Raw genomic sequence first — 20,023 nt, forward strand, 5'->3', positions numbered from 1 at the left:
GAAAAAACAATTCAAGATAAGTTTTACATCAAAATAGACCAAAAAATGTTTAAAAACCCCATTTATGCAGGGTTTTTCGTACCTAACCTAACCTATAAAAAAAAAAAATGATTTTTTTTCATTTAGATGTAGTACCTATAGGACTAGGCTTGTGTATTAATTTTCAAGAATCTAGCTCAATATTTAGACCATTTTGCTCACTGTTTAAGTTCAAATGTCATTATGCACAACCCCCCCCCCCCCCTTATTGTTCACTCTCGCAACTAACTGAAAAAAAAACATATCAATCAACACACTTCAGACAATGGACGAAGAAAACATGTTTAATTTCCAATGATGATATACAAAATTTAGATTCTGTAGACTAAATTACTGGTTGAAAATCTACGACACTTGGTACTAGTTTATTACCAACCAATAAAATTTCGATACAGTACCCAAAGGTTTTGAGTCAACTAATAAGATAACTTCGTTCTAAATCTTTGGATATCAATATGATTTACAGTCAATTTTACCCTCCCTCTCTAGTAAAATCACTTAAATGCGCTAAAGTTACTCATACTGTTCTGTTGCTTGACTTTTGTCATTTAAACTTAAATTCACAAAACATGTCATAAGTTAATTATTGTTAATGTATTTCATTTTAGAAATATTTCTATACGTGGGCTCGTCAACACATTTTGTGAGCATAATCAATGACATACGCGAGTTTTTATGTTATTTGAAAAATTGTTTATTTTTAGATTTTCTGTGAATGCAACCGTAGAGGCTTATAGAGGAGCTATACTCAAGTTGCGACAACTACAAGAGGACATGTCTGTCCAAAGGGGCGATGCAGAAAAGCAATTTAAAGTAGAACATGGTATCCTGGATATTTTATCTCAACTAGTCATTTTTCTGCTACAATCAGGGAATAATTCTTGAAAAATGATCCTTGAAATTTAGTTTTCCAAATTTAAGTTACCTAAATTATAATGGTTCTAGTTTTCCTCCAAATTTTTCTGTCTTACTCTACCCTCCAGAGTACAAGGGAGGGAGGTGAAATTGGAACTTAAATTATAGTGGTATGTATGCAACGTTTTATTTATCAACAGTAAGGCTTTGTCTTAGTTGGAAATATACAACAATTTATCTCCATTGCATTATCCATTATATTGCTGGATATTGTAAGAATTATCAACTAACTTAGGTCATTATGAGAAAGGTTTGGCTCTTTGTCAAGCTTTACTGGACTTTAACCTGTTTCAACCTGGATTTTCCAGTCCTGGCGGTCAAGATATCCAGGAGAAGGTAACATTTGATTTTTACCATACAAAGAATCCTTAACCCCATCTCCTTATTTATGAAATCACTTGAAAAAATGGGGGGGGGGGAAGGGCCGGGGGGAGGGATAGTTTTTAGTTTTCTGTCTAATACCTACGTAACATAAGGTCAGGTTAGGTTGGGTTATATTGGATACAGGGTAGCCCTTATTTGTTAGCCCCCCCCCCCCCTAAAGGAGTTAAACCTCTCATATTTTCAATAAAAAATGGGGGGGGGGGGCGGTTTATTAAGCCACCAGAGTATCTTTGTTTAACCATCTTTTTTTTGAATCAACAAAGCCTGAATATTGTAAAATATTGTAACTATCTATTCTAGATCTCCTTGTATGAGCCTGTCTGGGAGAAGGGTTGCCCTCGTGTGGGAGAGAAGGGAGCCCAGGGATGGGCCAGGGAGCTCAACACTCTCCAGGCAGGAACAATGGATAACTAAGTACTAAGTAGGGAGGGAGGGGACATTGGTTTGTTTATTACACAAGTCCCCAAAGTTTAATACTGACGTTTCCTTATGCGTTAGCTATCCAACTTTGGGGACCTCAATGAATTTTTATTGGTTGGTTTATTAAGTTGAGTGGCAAATCGTTGCAGCCACTAATTGTAATCTACAGAAAGTTTAATTTTGTGTATTAACATTGGGGTGTACTGTATATCAACTTATCGGTCATTGTCTTATCCCTTTAGATCCTTAGTTTTATTACTCTAGATGGACTGTAAAACACAATAATCCGTCTAATTTCTAGAATTTTAGCAGACGAAAATGTTATGTCTTCTTAACCGATTAATATCCGATGAATCATAACTAGTTGTGAGCCTTTTTGAAAAATCATGAATCGTTTCGCATTATAGACAATTTTCCACGAGTAATAATAGGGTGAGGCGGGGCATTACCGGTAATTTTTTTGGTTTTTTGAAAAAAAAATGGGGTAAATATTAATATTTTTAAATTGGACCAAGACCATTAGAAAGCTTGCGGAAAGGACTATCAGGTCCTAATAGGACGTTATCCTAGGACTTTTAGAAGTTTGTCATAATTGGACTCAAAGAAATTACCGATAAATGCCCCACGGTGGGGCATTGTGGGTAACGTCTTTTCAACCTAAAAAAATCGATGAAAAACGGCCAAACGGCCAGTCAAACATAAATAATCATAATTAGTATAGATTATAGGGATTATTCACAAAAATTTTCATAAAGATCGAACTATTCCTTCTATGTCAAAAATCATTTTTTTTTAAAGACGAGAAATTTCGATTTTTTTTTCACAAAAATTTTCTTAAAAAATAAAATTTAAATTTTTTTATTCAAAAAAACCTGTTCTATTCACTTTTTGGCCTAATTCTTAAAAAGCCCATATTTAATTTTAGATTTTACCAAAGAAAACCTGAAAATTGATCTTAAAAATCGAATTTGAATTTTTTTTTCGACGTTACCGAAAAATACCCCGCGCGAACTTTGGTCATTTTTGAAAAAAATATTAACTCTACATTTAAGCTCTCAACGGATTTGGAAAGAGCGGGCAATTCTTAGTTCAAAAGGTTTTTACGGATCAGTTCTAGGTCTTACCAATTTTTGTGTAGGTCGATCTTTATACACCTAGGTGAAAAAAATTTAAAAGATAAAAAATTTTCGTCCGACTTTGAGACCCAAAAAGTACCCTTAAAATTCATCTCCCAAAAATTTCATTTTATACTTTTTTGTAGGCAATTTAATAAGGAACAAATTTGCTTTCAGGTTTTTTTCTGTCAGTCGATTAGAACATGGAGAAAAATGTCATTTTCTGAAGGTGGGTAAAAAATTACCGGTAATGCCCCTTACCGGTTAATGCCCCGCTTGACCCTATAAAAATCATAAAATTAATATCAGTACCTTCTGTAAATTACTATCCACGAAAAGCTTTCTAAAATACGATGCTGTAAATTATTACACCTCTTTTAATATTAATGCTTTAGTTTTCAAAACTAATTAAGTTAGTTTCATTTTCTTATCCCTTTTCCCGTGGCCTGCAGGACATGTCCCGGCTGTATGAGGGAGATTCTCAAGATGACAATACAGATTGGGAGGATACAATACTCGCTGATAGCAAGTAAGATAGTAATAGTTAACTCGCGTTATTAGCGTATAGGGTAGCGTGTCCGCTTGCCGTCGGTGAGGTGTCGGGTTCGAGTCTGGATCACACTACGTCATACTAGAGACCTTCTGCTGCTATGTCTGGTACATAATATAAGACTAACAGTAAGAGTAAGGGAAATACCTTGGCCCGCAAACAGGCACAACTCATTAACTTGCACAGTTTGAGTTGTTAATATTACCTGTAACCCCTGCGGGGCCTATACCTGCGGTCACCTAATATCATTTTCGGATACCTAGTTCAGTTGAGAATGTTATCATCTCCCCACTTAGATATTAAACTTGATCAGTAGGTATAAGAATCAGTGGGTAATAATGGGTAAGGGTATTGTCCCTTTCGTGGCAATGCCTCTTAAGGGGCGTATAGTCGTATTTTTACAATAGCTTTTCCCCTATTTCTAGCCCCGGCGAAATACGACGAAACGCCCCTCAAGAGGCGTTGCCACGAAAGGGACTATACCCGTATCAGTACATCTAACTGTCTGTTACGTTCTTTTATTAGGGAATTTGGTACTTCCTGGTTGCAACTGGAGGTTGGACGTGAGCAACGGAACTGGCTGCCTGTTCATGGAGCTCAACCAGACCCGGAAGATCGTGATAGGCTGGTCAGCTTTGAATTTATTCACGGATTTCTTGTCGAGTTTCATAGGTATGTTGTTAAAAGTATATTATGTACATACATTTAGATACGTACCTACAAATGATGACTATTTTATCCCATTCCTATTTTTAAAGTGCTACATCTTTTTTAAAAATTACCTATACCCAAAAAAATTCTTTTTTACATGGATTGTAGTCCCAATTTAATGAATATTTATTTTATAACTTAGATTTGTTTTGTTATGAAATTCCGCTGGACAACTTACTGGAAATAACTATTATGATTTATTTTTTTAGACCGGAGGTCCAGTTTCGATTATTTCTAGTTGTTCTAAATTTGCTAGGATGCACTGGCAAAGACAGGGTAAATATTTCCAAATACTTAAAAACATGAATTGGCGATTTCCTCAAAGACGAGCAAAGAACCCCCCAATAACTATGTGTTGACGATATGTCTCTTGGCTTAAATGGTATTGCTCATAAAATAATTACACTGCACTGTTAATTTTAATTTGTGAAATACTTTTCAAACCTTGTCTCAGACCTAACCGCTTTCTTAGAATTACGAAACAAATGCCAATAAACAAAATTACTGGCCGACATAAAGACAGATGTGTACATCAGCCTTGGCATCTGTCTTTATGAGTTAATTGCGGCTACGCACCTAGAGGTCTCTAGTGGCACCTAAAATGATTTTTAAATGTCTAATTTGAATAATAATCTGTCTGTGTTAGGATGAGCTGTTTCTTATTCATGTTTCTACGACACTGGCGCTGCTTAGCGGCAACTGTAAAATATTTTTTTTGGTGATTTCTTTTAGGAGGGCTTTGGTACCCTCCCCTAAACTAGTTATAAATCTTGAGAAGCTGTAAAGGAGAACCATATCGGTTCAGCTGTTAGCAAGACCTTTCGATACACAGACACACACTGATTATTTTAAGGATAATTAAAACAAGTTTCTATACTGTTTAGGAATTCAGCAGTTTAACCCAGTCTGCTGCCATGCAAGGCTACCTCAACTTGGATAAGATCCAGCTACAAAATTTCACTCAGGACCTCAAGGCTAGGATTTATTGTCTTATCCTTTTTTTTAGAAAAAGGCTTGGCTTATAGTTTTTACCCTTTCCACCAATTAAAATTGTAGACTTTGGTCTCTTTATTTAATTTATGGACCTAATAACCTCCAAAACAAAGGTCTTCAAACAGGGGTGTATATTCTGCACAAAATTTCTTTTTTCCCCGGCTACAAATTTTTTATTTTTTCTTCCCCACTAATTTTTTCTCACCAAGTAGGGAGAAAATTGGAAAAATATCTAAAGAACTCTATATTTTATTTATTTTATCCCTCCTACCACACATTTTAGTTTTTTTCACCAAGGAGGGGGGAAATGGAAAAAATGTTTTCAGTTTTCTTAATTTTTACATTTTTTTTCCCTCCAACCACTTATTTTTTTTCCCTTGAACCAGGGATCCCATGTAGAATATACACCCCTGTCTTCAAAATGTTTCAGTGTTTGAAAATTTTTAAAAGCGAAGCGCTTATATAAATAAGGCCAATCCATCCGTCCGGCAGTAACGGTTAGCTTTTCGTTAATTTAGGCATGTTAGAGTTACCTATCGATTTCAAACTTTGCATGATGATTCCTATGACAGATAGGTACGATTAAAAGAAACAACTCTATAATCATTACCAGAAAGTCCGTACGTCCATTGAAAACATGCGAATTTATAACATTCTGACATGATATGATTATCCTAAACATTTAATTTTGAAATAATGATTCTTAGGACAACGTTTTTCCTTACTTCTGATTTTATGGCCTCGCTTTTATGGATTCTGTAATCCTTTTTAAATTACAATTATGTCTATGAAATTACTAATCATCAATAATTAGGTAGGTACCTAGCACAATTTTATATTGACACAAAATTCTAAACTAAAGGTGTTGCAAGAAAATCTGCCAAATCTTCACAGTTGCGAAAAAATGGCTATTTTCGTGCATAACCTGTTTGCCCAAACATATTCAACATTTCAGGTAAATATCCTTTTGTATTGTAGACAGTTATCCGTGGAAAAAAATATGAAAAATTGTAATGTTTTGTTGGTCCCAGAGGAAACATCGGACATGAATTCTTCTATAATTCATGCCTTAAGGGGATGAAAGAAAGGGAAAAGGTCTTTTTTTCTAGTATCTTGTTTTAGGGGGGTACTGACACTGGAGAAAAAAACTCGAAAAATATGTCATAGTGGTACCTAATAAAAATAAATAGGTAAAGTAAAGGGTACTAAAAATATTTTTCCATTTTTCTCCCTCCTTAGGGTGAAAACTAGGTAGGGGGGAATAAATAAAAACTTTTACAACCGAGAGAGAAAAAAAGAATCTTGTGCAGAATATACACCCCTGCATTAAACTTAAGTTAACTTTTACTAAAGGAACCCTACAGAACAAAGGCAATCTTGTTGTGGCTTGATTTTGAGGCACAAGTTATCAGTAAAAGCAAGGTAAACTTTTGTTATACATAAAAGTAACAGAATGTCCGCCTGTCTGTTTGTAGCTTATGATCTCGTTAACCGATGGACCAATATGGTTTCCTTAAGAGTGAAGCTTCTTATGAGTCCAAGGAAGATTTATTAATATTTTTGGTTAGAGTACCCTCCCAAAACAAAAAAAATACCTTCCACAAAATTTACACTTTCCTCTCTCCTCTATAAGGTGCCCCTAGAGACCTCTGCGTTGCGTACTCGCTAGTAACAAAAACTTACTTAGTTGTCACATATGGCACCATATCTTAGTTTAGTAGGGTTTATTCTATTTTGGAAGAATTCTTTAATATTCTACAATCTACATCCTATCAAAGTCTTCACTTCATTGTTTTTTGCTATATATCTTTCTGGATCACTGAACCCCCGCCTACTTTTTTTTTAAAATTTTGAAGAAAAATAAACGTACTCCCAGTCTCTGCATGCCCTATTCCTGTGGGGCTATTTTAACATTAACTTAACCTAACCTTAAAAAAGTATCTATAGTTAGTTTGTGATTCGTATGTTATTTGTGGGTAACCGCCGCAATTTTTACCTATTTAAAGAAAAAATTATTGAACCTATTTAAAATTAATCATTTTAGGGGAAAGTTTGCCAAGACCTGAAAAAAGACCTAAAGAAACTAGTGAAATGTCTGTTGAAAGAGGACAGAAATAACTTGGAGTTGGTGGTTAAATTTGCTGACCTTACAGATCAACTAGAAGGCTATCAAGCTGCCTATAATATTTTAAGTAAGTAAATTCCCCTTAGCTACATTTGTTTTCTCTCTATTCGCTGTAAAGCAAAAACCAATTTCAACAAGGATGACAACATCCATAAAAGCAAAGCGCTGAAACGGTAGGACAAGCAGACATTAACACTTGTATAGTGTCAGAACTGAATAATCAGAATATAAATGTATAAGAGTCGATGCAAAATTGTAAGTAAATTTGTTGTAAAAATGCTTGATACAGAATAATGTTTATGGACATACTTACATTTTTAGGACTTAATTATAGAGTTGCTTATAATATTGTACTTTATTGTCCCAGGAATCAGTATACTAAAAATCAGATCAATCGGTTAATTAGATCACATAAAAATTTGTTGTTAAAAAAGTAAAAAAATCAACATGTTTAAAATGGACGTACGTACATTTTGGTGATGATTATAGAGTTGCTACGCTTTTAAATCGTACCTAACTACTAGAGGAATCACCATGCAAAGTTTGAAATCGATAGGACAATTCTAACATGCCTAAACTAACGAAAAAAGCTATCCGTTACGGACGGACCGACCCTAATTATAGAAAAGCTTCGTTTTTAAAAAGAAATATATTTCCAGTATGGATTCTAAACTGATTAACACATCCGTGGGAACATACTCCTCTGTAGGCCTCTACGGGCACTTTAAACGGAGGAGAAGTAGAACGCATTTTTAATTTCTTTTTCAGGGTGTTGGATCAATTTTTCTAATGGCGATTTCTTTTTCGTATGGTGGTGGTACCCTTCCCATAAAATAGTTCTAAACCTTCTCAGGACCTATGAGTAGCTACATTGTAAAGAAAAACCATATCGGTTCAGCGGTTTGCAGTATCCTTCGGTACATCCAAGCACACAGACAGACATACATACTATTTCTTTTATGTAAGGATATTATTTGTAGTTGCAGCAATAGAAGCGTCCAATACCAACTTTATGAAACAAAATACAGAGGAAGGATTTTTACAAGCAACACTGCTCTACAGAGCAGCGGCAGAACTAGAGCTTAGACAGATCACAAGGATTCAGGTGACATTTTATTAATGGATATAAGATATGCGTGGATATATTGACATTGAAACAAATGTCGTCTATTTAGGTTGCTAACATGGACATCATTTATAAATTATGAGTTCGTTCAATCAGCAGTAGGGAAGGCCAGGGGCTGGGGTAAAGAGGGTGGATCGTTATTCTAGCCAGCTACAAGTTTCACTTAATTAGAGCCCATGATAATCTGATGTAAGATCCAAGTTATGATAAAACCATTAATAAAGGGATAGGTAAATAAAAGATAAATATTAATCTGCGGTGTTAAAGGGATAGATTAATAAAGGATATTTATACTATATATTCCGTTGCTTGAATTGAATTGTATACCTAAATTAAATGCAAAAAATAAGCAAATGTTTGTCTGCTATGGAATCCCTTTTTAAGTTTGACGAAGTAACTGAAGTATTCTTCATCCCGAGGTTAACATTATATTTCATGTATAGGAAGAAAAGACTGAGAATTATGAAACTGAATTGAGTGACACTATTCATAAAAATAGACTTCAATGGCTATTAGGTAACTGTTTTAGTAGTTAAATTACTCTATAATTTACTTTGTTTGTTAGTCAGTCAGTCCATTCGCTTACATGGAAATCTGATTTTCTCATCTGCATTTCAAGAAGGACGATTGATTTTTGTGAAGATTCCCTATACCAATATAATAAGCATCTAAAGGGTGAGCAAAAAAAATGCGTAGATTTTTAAAATTCAAATTGCGCGGCTTGTGTTTACAGTAGAAAAATGTTACTCATACCATTAGAACCGGAAAGAAGTCTATTTTTTGGAAATATAAAAACGATTCCTCTGCTACGTATAGTTAGGGAGCTTCTTGTTAAAATGTCCCAACTGACTTAAAACTTGACTTGCGAGTATATTAGTAAATATTAGACAATAATTCTTGCAAAAAGACGTGCGTACATTTTTAAAATTCATATTGCGCGGCTTGTGTTAATGGTAGAAAAATGTTACGCACACCGTAAGAACCGCTATGAACTGTATTTTTTTGGAAACATAAGAACGGTTCCTGTGCTACAAATAATCTAGGAGCTTGGTGGTAAAATGTCCCAAAATATACTCGCAAGTCAAGTTTTAAGTCAGTCGGGACATTTTAACATGTAGCTCCCTAACTATCCGTAGCAGAGGAATCGTTCTTATATTTCCAAAAAATAGACTTCTTATCGGTTCTAATGGTATGCGTAACATTTTTCTACTATAAACACAAGCCGCGCAATTTGAATTTTAAAAAACTACGCATTTTTTTTTAGTATATAATTTACATTATATACGTCAGTCTGTCATGCTGCAAAATATGTATATTAAATTTCATTTATATTCTTGATTTTAACTAATGCTCTATAAATATCCTTATCCGTATTCCCATCCTTGATTTTGTTTTCATTCTTGTTTATTATAGCTCTTTAATATTTGGTTTCTGCTTAATTACAATTTCTTGTATAGAAAATAAAATACGAACAACTAAAAATCTTAAAACCACAAAAAAGGTCCATTATGTTTATGTTTACTTTTATAATCTTTAGTTTTATCTTATTTGTTGGCTCGAAAACTTTGGGTACTTTTATTGAATTTTTATTGGTGGGTTCCAAATTAGTAGTGTCCAAACTTTCCAACCAATAATTTATTTTAGTTCATATTGGCTGTGGAAGAAAATTTACACCGTATTCTCCTGATAAAAATGATCTCATTCTTGCGCTAGCTGAAGGTAGGTTATAATAATAAATCCTAATTTAGACACTAGTGACTGTAGATAGATGCATAAAGAATTTGAGGCAGATTTTTACCATTTTTATACAAATCCATTTAATATTTTAACTTGTGATTAGAAATAAATAAAATAGATTAAATACCTAGCTAGAGACTTATTCTTTGGGATTTAACATTTCCTACAGAACTGGTAAATTTTTATGTCATTTGAAAACCTACTTTTATTAAAAAATATACCCTTTTCAATATGTCAGGTGCGCGACATTAATAGTTATCTAGAGTAGTTAAAGGTCGTGCAATCAAAGAGTTGATTGTCTGATCGGAGTTACTTAACCTAATAACCCGGGTGTTTTAGTGAAAAGTAGAGATTTAGCTCCCCTTAGTTATCCTGGGTAGTTGGGCCTGACGTTAGTGTCATGGACAGAAGCCTCGACCGTATGGGGTAATTCAATTGTTAAGAAACGGGATATAAATTAATCTTTTATTAACCTATAAAGATAAATTTAATAAAAAAGTTATTTTTCTCTTTTAAGGAGCGGAACAAAGCTTCATAGAATGGATAATGGAGGATATAGAAAAAATATCTTGTAGCAACATTTTCAAAATGGCGCCGTTTGTCCGCCATTCCATTGCAGATGTCGTTTTCTTCCATGCTTGGCTCACCAAATTTTCATCTGGAACTCAGGTTAGTCACAGGGATCTAAAGGGATAAGACAATGACCGATAAATTGATGTACATCCCCAATGATGATTTACACAATTACTCCTTCAGTAGATCAAAATCAATGGTTGAAACGTTTGAACACTCAACTTAATGAATCAACCAATTAAAATTCATTAAAAGTCCCCAAAGTTGTTAAGAAAACGTTATCAATAAGTTTGTTGACTAGTGTAATAAACAGCCCATTGTCCCCTTCCTTGATGGGTTGGTCATATTTTCTTAAAGACTATATATCTAGATACATACATATTACATACTCTCTAAATCAACCAGTAGGAAAAGAGGAGAGGAACAACCCAGTCATATTATTGTGTATTCGTATATTTCAATTTAACAACCACATGCATTGACAAACAGGCAAAAAAAATAGCAATCTATGTTAAATAGCAGCCTAGAGAAAATCATAATAACGGACTGACGGACGAACAGAAAAAGTAAGCTAATGAGAAGCCTTGCTACTGAAAAAAAAGGGATTATACTATGGTTGATAAATAACACTATCTTAAAATGTTTAATTTGACTTTTTTAGGAAGCTTTGCGAAGTGTTCAGTCTATTAGAGATAGAATTCAAGACAAACAGAAATACTCTCATGATGTTGATAGATATAATCAGGTGTTTAAACTATTTCGTTGATTTAGTAGCATCGCCCTAAATGTGGTGAGGCAACGTCCTATAATTGTCAGGACTATTGCTTTGCCCCTAGCCTCTAGAAGTTGGCGATGTTGGTCCCAAGACCAAGCTTAATTGAACAGTACAACCTGTTTGGGGGTTTAGACTCTAGGTGACAAGGGAAAAGGGTCAGAGATATTTGAGATATTTAGACAGGAAAGTCTTACTTCTTTATTTAATAGAGACTATATCAAATTTGACAAGAAAACTGTTAATGTTCGTAGCAATTTTAAGATAAACTTGTTTTTAGGTTGAGTTGACCAGAAGTTTTTTGGTTGAAAGTTTGGACAAAATTTGTTTAGATCTTCTCTGGTTTCAAAGTCTTTTTGATGTGACACAAAAGTCAAAACTAAGGTAATTATTATACTTGTTTACTAAGTCGTCCCGCCTGGACAAAAAGTAATTTAAAGGGGACTATACTAGAACCGGAGCAAGTGATTTTTCGTACCTTCCAGCAATAAATCTAAGTATTTTCCTTTATAATTTACTATTTATAATTACTTTATTAATGAAAAAAAAATATGTTTCACCAGCTTAACTTCATGCTCTTGTTCATGCATAGTCCCCTTTTAGCTCCATATAAAAAACTATTTTAGTGCAAAAATTAAGACGATCAAAAAACTATTTTAGTCCAAAAATTAAGACGATCAAAAACAAGTTTTTTAAATGTTCAGAAAGCCTATTGTTTTCTTTACATTTTTGAGCTTTTGGCTCGTCTTAGTTTTAAAGGGCCAACTTTCAATTTTAGTTTTGAAAATAAAAACAAATTCCCTTAACATTAAAGAAACTTCATTATAAAGTAGTACTACGTCGGTATTTAACATTAAAGAGATTTCATTGTAAAGTAGTACCACGTCGTATAAGGAATATCAAAATCGTAAGCTACAAGCACACGGACATCCTGTTACTTTTATATAATGATTTGAATATTTTTTTAGGGAGTTTTACCATCGATGTATCAAGATTCACTCGAAGAGTAACTATTTCCAGAACAAGTTGTCATTTATCCAGGTTATATCAATATGAAAAATTAAAACCGGTTTTGTTACCCTGGGGGTCCGAAGGCCCTGGATTACAAAGCTGGTGTTATTTTCATGATTTTTATCTAGATATTTGTTGAAAACTGGATTTTATACGTTATGATTTTCAGTAGGCTTGGATCCTGTTTTAATCAAGCGGATATTAATGGGTTTCGAAGCCATACTGGAAAGCTTTTTAACCTTATAAATTTTCAGGATTCTACTAGCATTGTAAGTCCAATATGGCAGGAGGTGCTGATGTCTATCCAGGACAAGACCAAAACTAACCTGGCATTAATTCAGCAAGCCTGCTCTGTTACAATATTAAAGGTAGGTCGTGTTTACTGTTTATATCTTATTATATAAAGTGATATTAGGTAAATATGTCTGTAGCTTAAAATTTCTATAACTACTGAACCGATAGGGTTTTCCATTTTAGGGAAGCTTCACATAAATAGGTCCCGGGATGGTTTTAGGCTACTTTTCTGCCGCCTTATCTCTTTAAACACAAAGTCTCAATATTCTAGGGGCGCAGCCGCTAGTGTTTTTATATGATGTACAAAGTGAAATTACTTGATTACTTTCAAATATGCCATCCTAACGTCCTATAATTACCGCTCAGGAAGGGCATCTTTCCATCGGAATGAAACCGGTTCTTAACATAACAGTGTTAGTAACACCATGTCTTTCTTGATCTGAAAATATTATTTCGCCGCAAGGCAAAAGATATTTTTTGGTAGTAGGTCATGAACAACAAAATAAGAATCGTTATTTATCGCCCTGTGCTATATTCAAATAAAAAATTATAAGATTGAAACCAGTCATATGGTAGCCACGATTTTATAGAGAAAGATTTTATTTGCATATTTGAATGTGTCAGAAAAATCCTTTTCATAATATTTATTTTAATTGATTTCATTTATTTTAGTTTATGCAAGTTTTGGAAACTGAATGTAGTGAATCCGGTGAAATTTCTCCCATAGGTTAGTACTTATTTTTAGTAGCGAAGCTTTTCTATAAATATAATCTGTATGTACGTCCGTCCATTCATCGTGAAATTTAAAGTTGCAAATCATTCAGGGCTATTACACAAAGTACCCTTTATTATAGCACTGATATTACCTTTCTCATACCCTTCTTTAGAAAAAATTTCCAAACAAGGATGATGGAGGGGGGTAGTTTTTAGTTTTTTTGTTTATTACTTTAGGTTAGGTTATATTGGGTACTGGGTAGGCCCCGCATGTATAGGAACCGCAGGTGTTTGACACATTTCCAATTTATTTCCAAAATAAGGGAAGGGGGTAATAGTGCTCAACCGGCCACTAGTGGGAAAGCTCCATTCATTTATAAATACTTTACTATTAATATTTTACTTTTACGAAAAAATTTTAAGTTTAATATTAAAAAGATAACGAATATAGACTTTAAGGATTCAATTGATTACTTTAAGGAACACTTTTTGCATTATATGTACATTCAGTCTGTTTTTTTTTTTATAGAAAATACCTATGTTAGTTTTGGTTTGTTAAAATTAAAAAAAAACTAGCGCTTGCACCTTTATCCTCTATGATCTTAGTTTTCGTAGGGATGGGATGGGATGGGGTAGATAATAGCCTGAAACCTTCCAAAGACTTCAATATCAAAGAAAAATAGCCTAAACCTATTCTAATTATTGAATACCTAACCTATCTTTAAAAATATCAGCTATAAACATGAACCTGCTATTTAAGGTATTGGTTCTTTAAGTTCTTATTCATTTTTTCTTAATTGTCTTTTCATCCGAAACTTGTTTTTGAAACCACTTTTTAGCTTTAAAGAGATACATTTATATAATGTATTTACGTAAAACTTTTTTAAAGAAGAATAGGGAGGATGGTGTGTCTTTGTGTGCGAGAAATGTTTGCTCCTATTCAGCTAGAAAAAAAAGAAATCTTAAAAGTGTTCTTCTTAAATAGAAACTTTCAAAATCTTACAAAAGATTAAATCTTAGAAAAACACATAAATCCTGGTTTTAAATAAGAAAGAAAACTGCTAAACTTACAAAAACAAACCTTTATTATTATATTTTCTTAAAAAGTAATCCTTTCATTTTTATTTTACTTATAACTGAATTAAGAGGGGGGGGGGGGGGAGAGTTTTGACTCATTTGCGTAAACCATGTGGAGGCCTGAAGCTCCTAAACCTGAAGGTTTTTCCAAAAAATCATAAAACTTGGAAAAATTTATCATATAAGAATGATTTTATCCCTAATAACCTATCCTCTCAGTCTAAAGATAAAGCCTATACACACACGGTTTACGCAAATGTGTCAAAACTTATCCCCCCTCTTTTTTTCTTCTGATTTTTCAATTTAATATCAGGAATTTGAAGGGATAAGACAATGGCCGATAAATGTATATTACAAAATTACTTTTCCTCTAGATTTAAATTAGTGGTTGAAACACCCAACTTAATGAACCAACCAATCAAATTTACAAAAGTCTCCAAAGTTGTTAAGATAACGAATAAGAAACGTTATTATAAAACCTTGGGGACTAGTGTAATAAACAGTCCATTGTCCCCTCTCTCACTTGGGTAATCTAATTTATTTTTCTAAAAATTTTGAGGGGTTAAAAAAAGGGTTTTAAAGTTTGAGATTGGTAAACACTTCTTTTATTCACCTTCCATGGACGTCTATGCCCAGCCTAGAATTTGAAATAAATTGAAAATAAGGATGGAGGCGTAGTGTTTGGTGTGTTAGGTAAGAGATATAAGTTTTCCGGAATTTTAATGTAGGGAGTAGATTTGAAATCTGCATCAAAGGAGGATGTGCTTAAGGACCATTTGGGCAGGGGGGGGGGGGTTTACTCGAGAACCCTTAGAGCTAGAGGGAGCTAATTTTGGATTTAAGCTTCTATGGGGCCAAAGTTACTTTTAAAATTATCGTCGACCCCCCACCCCCCCCCAAAAAATTTTTTTTTTTTGGGGGGGGGGGGTAAAAATTTTTTTTATTGCATTTCTCGCCGAATTAGGCAATTTGGAATCATTTGAGACCATGTTATTTTTTTCAAATTCTCGTTTATGAAGGTATATCTTAAATACAGTATGCTACTCTCTTAGTTTTAAAGATAATTGGATGAAATCTTTTTGATTGTTTCACTAATTACCCCAAGTTTTGGTATCTTAAAAAAAAACGGCGGCGGGACCGCCGCTCCCGCCGTTTTACGCCGCCACCAAAAAAGAATTTTTTTATTGCATTTCTCGCCGAATTAGGCAATTTGGAATCATTTGAGACCATGTTATTTTTTCAAAAAATTTTCCCCTAACAAGCAACCCTTTTCAAATTCTCGTTTATGAAGGTATATCTTAAATACAGTATGCTACTCTCTTAGTTTTAGAGATAAGGGGGGGGGGGGGGAAGTTTGTACAGTTATAGGAAATGAAATTCAGTATAAAAGTTTGGGAGGGCCGTGTCGGCTTGTTTTTAAAATTATCAACTTAATTCTTTTTGTAGGCTCTCTTATATGACTGGATGTACACATAAAACTTTGAAAATTGAATTTTGGCACTTTCCTTCTTGGGGCTTGTGGAGCACAAAAACCCCCCAAACACTAAAAATATGAGTTCTGAACTTATTTTTAAAGATATCAACCTGATTTTTTAAAAAAAATAATACTCTTTTAGCATAACTGAATCAACGAACCATTACAGATTTCATTTTGGGACTTTCCTTCTTGGGGCTTGTGGAGCATAAAAACCCCCCAAACACTAAAAATATGAGTTCTGAGCTTATTTTTAAAGATATCAACCTGATTTTTTTAAATAATACTTTTTTAACATAACCGAATCAACGAACCATTACAGATTTCATATTGGGACTTTCCTTCTAGGGGCTTGTGGAGCAAAAGATCCCCCCAAAACACTAAAAATATGAGTTTTAAGCTTATTTTAAAAGATATCAACCTGATTTTTTTTAAATAATACTTTTTTAACATAACCGAATCAACGAACCATTACAGATTTCATTTGGGACTTTCCTTCTAGGGGCTTGTAGAGCAAAAGACCCCCAAAACACTAAAAATAAGAGTTCTGAGCTTATTTTTAAGATATCAACCTGATTTTTTAAAAATAATACTTTTTTAACATAACTGAATCAAATATAACTGAATCAACGAACCATTACAGATTTCATTTTGGGACTTTCATTCTTGTGATTTGTGGAGCAAAAGACCCCCAAAAACACTAAAAGTGAGTTCTGAGCTTATTTTTAAATATATCAACCTGATTTTTTTTAAATAATACTTTTTTTACATAATACTTTTTGAGGGTCTTATGCCCCACTAGCTTCTTGAAGGATAGTCCCTAAATGAAATCTGTAAAAGTTACCAAGTTCGGTTATGTTAAAAAAGTGTTCTTAAAAAAATTAGGTTGATATCTTTAAAAATAAGGTCAGAACTAATATTTTTAGTGTTTTGTAGTTCTTTTGCTCCACAAGCCCCTAGAAGGAAAGTCCCAATATTTTTAGTGTTTTGGGGGTCTTTTGCTCCAGTAGACCCTAGAAGGAAAGTCCGAAAATGAAATCTGTAATGGTTTCTTAGTTTGGCTATGCTAAAGAAGTATTATTTTTAAAAATCAGGTTGATGTCTTTAAAAATAAGCTCAGAACTAATATTTTTAGTATTTTGTGGTTCTTTTGCTCCAAAAGCCCCTAGAAGGAAAGTCCCAAAATGAAATCTGTAATGGTTCCCTAGTTTGGTTATGTTCCAAAAAGTTTCCTTTTAAAAATCAGGTTGATATCTTTAAAAATAAGCTCAGAACTAATATTTTTAGTGTTTTTGGGGGTCTTTTGCTTCACAAGCCCTTAGAAGGAAAGTCTTAAAATTAAATCTGTAATGGTTCCTTAGTTCGGCTATGTTAAAAAAGTTTCTATAAAAAATCAGGTTGATATCTTTAAAAATAAGATTAGAACTCATATTTTTTGTGTTTTTGGGGGTCTTTTGCTCCACAAGCCCCTAGAAGGAAAGTCCCAATATGAAATCTGTAATGGTTTGTTGATTCAGTTATGTTAAAAAAGTATTATTTTAAAAAAATCAGGTTGATATCTTTAAAAATAAGCTCAGAACGCATATTTTTAGTTTTTGGGGGTCTTTTGCTCAACAAGCCCCTAAAAGAAAAGTCCCAAAATGAAACCTGTATTGGTTCGTTGATTCAGTTATGTTAAAAAAGTATTAATTTAAAAAATCAGGTTGATATCTTTAAAAATAAGCTCAGAACTCATATTTTAGCGTTTTGGGGTTTTTTTGTGCTCCACAAGCCCCAAGAAGGAAAGTGCCGAAATTAAATTTTCAAAGTTTTATGTGTAGATCCAGTCATATAAGAGAGCCTACAAAAACAATTAGGTTGATAACTATAAAAACAAGCCCACACGGCCCTCCCAAACTTATATTATATTGTGAGGCAAAAATTAACAAGGGGGGGGGAAGTTTGTACAGTTATAGGAAATGAAATTCAGTATAAAAATTTGGGAGGGCCGTGTCGGCTTGTTTTTAAAATTATCAACTTAATTCTTTTTGTAGGCTCTCTTATATGACTGGATCTACACATAAAACTTTGAAAATTGAATATCGGCACTTTCCTTCTTGGGGCTTGTGGAGCACAAAAACCCCCCAAACACTAAAAATATGAGTTCTGAACTTATTTTTAAAGATATCAACCTGATTTTTAAAAAAAATAATACTCTTTTAGCATAACTGAATCAACGAACCATTACAGATTTCATTCTGGAACTTTCCTTCTTGGGGCTTGTGGAGCATAAAAACCCCCCAAACACTAAAAATATGAGTTCTGAGCTTATTTTTAAAGCCCCTAGAAGGAAAGTCCCAATATTTTTAGTGTTTTGGGGGTCTTTTGCTCCAGTAGACCCTAGAAGGAAAGTCCGAAAATGAAATCTGTAATGGTTTCTTAGTTTGGCTATGCTAAAGAAGTATTATTTTTAAAAATCAGGTTGATGTCTTTGAAAATAAGCTCAGAACTAATATTTTTAGTATTTTGTGGTTCTTTTGCTCCAAAAGCCCCTAGAAGGAAAGTCCCAAAATGAAATCTGTAATGGTTCCCTAGTTTGGTTATGTTCCAAAAAGTTTCCTTTTAAAAATCAGGTTGATATCTTTAAAAATAAGCTCAGAACTAATATTTTTAGTGTTTTTGGGGGTCTTTTGCTTCACAAGCCCTTAGAAGGAAAGTCTTAAAATTAAATCTGTAATGGTTCCTTAGTTCGGCTATGTTAAAAAAGTTTCTATAAAAAATCAGGTTGATATCTTTAAAAATAAGATTAGAACTCATATTTTTTGTGTTTTTGGGGGTCTTTTGCTCCACAAGCCCCTAGAAAGAAAGTCCCAATATGAAATCTGTAATGGTTTGTTGATTCAGTTATGTTAAAAAAGTATTATTTTAAAAAAAATCAGGTTGATATCTTTAAAAATAAGCTCAGAACGCATATTTTTAGTTTTTGGGGGTCTTTTGCTCCACAAGCCCCAAAAAGGAAAGTCCCAAAATGAAACCTGTATTGGTTCGTTGATTCAGTTATGTTAAAAAAGTATTAATTTAAAAAATCAGGTTGATATCTTTAAAAATAAGCTCAGAACTCATATTTTTAGCGTTTTGGGGTTTTTTTGTGCTCCACAAGCCCCAAGAAGGAAAGTGCCGAAATTAAATTTTCAAAGTTTTATGTGTAGATCCAGTCATATAAGAGAGCCTACAAAAACAATTAGGTTGATAACTATAAAAACAAGCCCACACGGCCCTCCCAAACTTATATTATATTGTGAGGCAAAAATTAACAAGGGGGGGGGGGGAGTTTGTACAGTTATAGGAAATGAAATTCAGTATAAAAGTTTGGGAGGGCCGTGTCGGCTTGTTTTTAAAATTATCAACTTAATTCTTTTTGTAGGCTCTCTCATATGACTGGATCTACACATAAAACTTTGAAAATTGAATTTCGGCACTTTCCTTCTTGGGGCTTGTGGAGCACAAAAACCCCCCAAATGCTAAAAATATGAGTTCTGAGCTTATTTTTAAAGATATCAACCTGATTTTTTAAAAAAAATAATACTTTTTTAACATAACTGAATCAACGAGCCATTACAGATTTCATTTTGGGACTTTCCTTCTTAGGGCTTGTGGAGCACAAAAAAACCCCAAACGCTAAAAATATGAGTTCTGAGCTTATTTTTAAAGATATCAATCTGATTTTTTTTAAATAATACTTTTTTAACATAACCAAATCAACGAACCATTACAGATTTCATATTGGGACTTTCCTTCTTGGGGCTTGTGGAGCACAAAAACCCCCCAAACACTAAAAATATGAGTTCTGAGCTTATTTTTAAAGATATCAACCTGATTTTTTTTAAATAATACTTTTTTAACATAACCAAATCAACGAACCATTACAGATTTCATATTGGGACTTTCCTTCTAGGGGCTTGTGGAGCAAAAGATCCCCCCAAAACACTAAAAATATGAGTTCTAAGCTTATTT

At 33.5% G+C, this 20,023-nt stretch overlaps 1 protein-coding gene across 1 annotated transcript in view; it reads left to right on the top strand.

Annotated features, from left to right (window-relative positions):
• LOC145333775 (nuclear exosome regulator NRDE2-like) overlaps positions 1-20,023 on the top strand; it is a 51,480-nt gene that overhangs the window by 19,916 nt on the left and 11,541 nt on the right. The window contains exons 8-26 of the mRNA XM_080179004.1: positions 744-908; positions 1,188-1,290; positions 1,639-1,731; positions 3,326-3,402; positions 3,949-4,095; positions 4,344-4,410; positions 5,019-5,108; positions 5,990-6,082; positions 6,481-6,549; positions 7,172-7,319; positions 8,233-8,357; positions 8,822-8,894; positions 10,023-10,097; positions 10,633-10,784; positions 11,350-11,433; positions 11,741-11,844; positions 12,429-12,501; positions 12,726-12,839; positions 13,438-13,492. Of these exons, the coding sequence (XP_080035130.1) occupies positions 744-908; positions 1,188-1,290; positions 1,639-1,731; positions 3,326-3,402; positions 3,949-4,095; positions 4,344-4,410; positions 5,019-5,108; positions 5,990-6,082; positions 6,481-6,549; positions 7,172-7,319; positions 8,233-8,357; positions 8,822-8,894; positions 10,023-10,097; positions 10,633-10,784; positions 11,350-11,433; positions 11,741-11,844; positions 12,429-12,501; positions 12,726-12,839; positions 13,438-13,492 (1,907 nt within the window). The remainder of the gene's footprint in view (positions 1-743; positions 909-1,187; positions 1,291-1,638; positions 1,732-3,325; positions 3,403-3,948; positions 4,096-4,343; positions 4,411-5,018; positions 5,109-5,989; positions 6,083-6,480; positions 6,550-7,171; positions 7,320-8,232; positions 8,358-8,821; positions 8,895-10,022; positions 10,098-10,632; positions 10,785-11,349; positions 11,434-11,740; positions 11,845-12,428; positions 12,502-12,725; positions 12,840-13,437; positions 13,493-20,023) is intronic.

This window comes from Acartia tonsa, chromosome 12 (genome assembly GCF_053477335.1).
Source record: "Acartia tonsa isolate MP-2025a chromosome 12, ASM5347733v1, whole genome shotgun sequence".
In the NCBI taxonomy this organism is placed as follows: Eukaryota; Metazoa; Arthropoda; class Copepoda; order Calanoida; family Acartiidae; genus Acartia; species Acartia tonsa.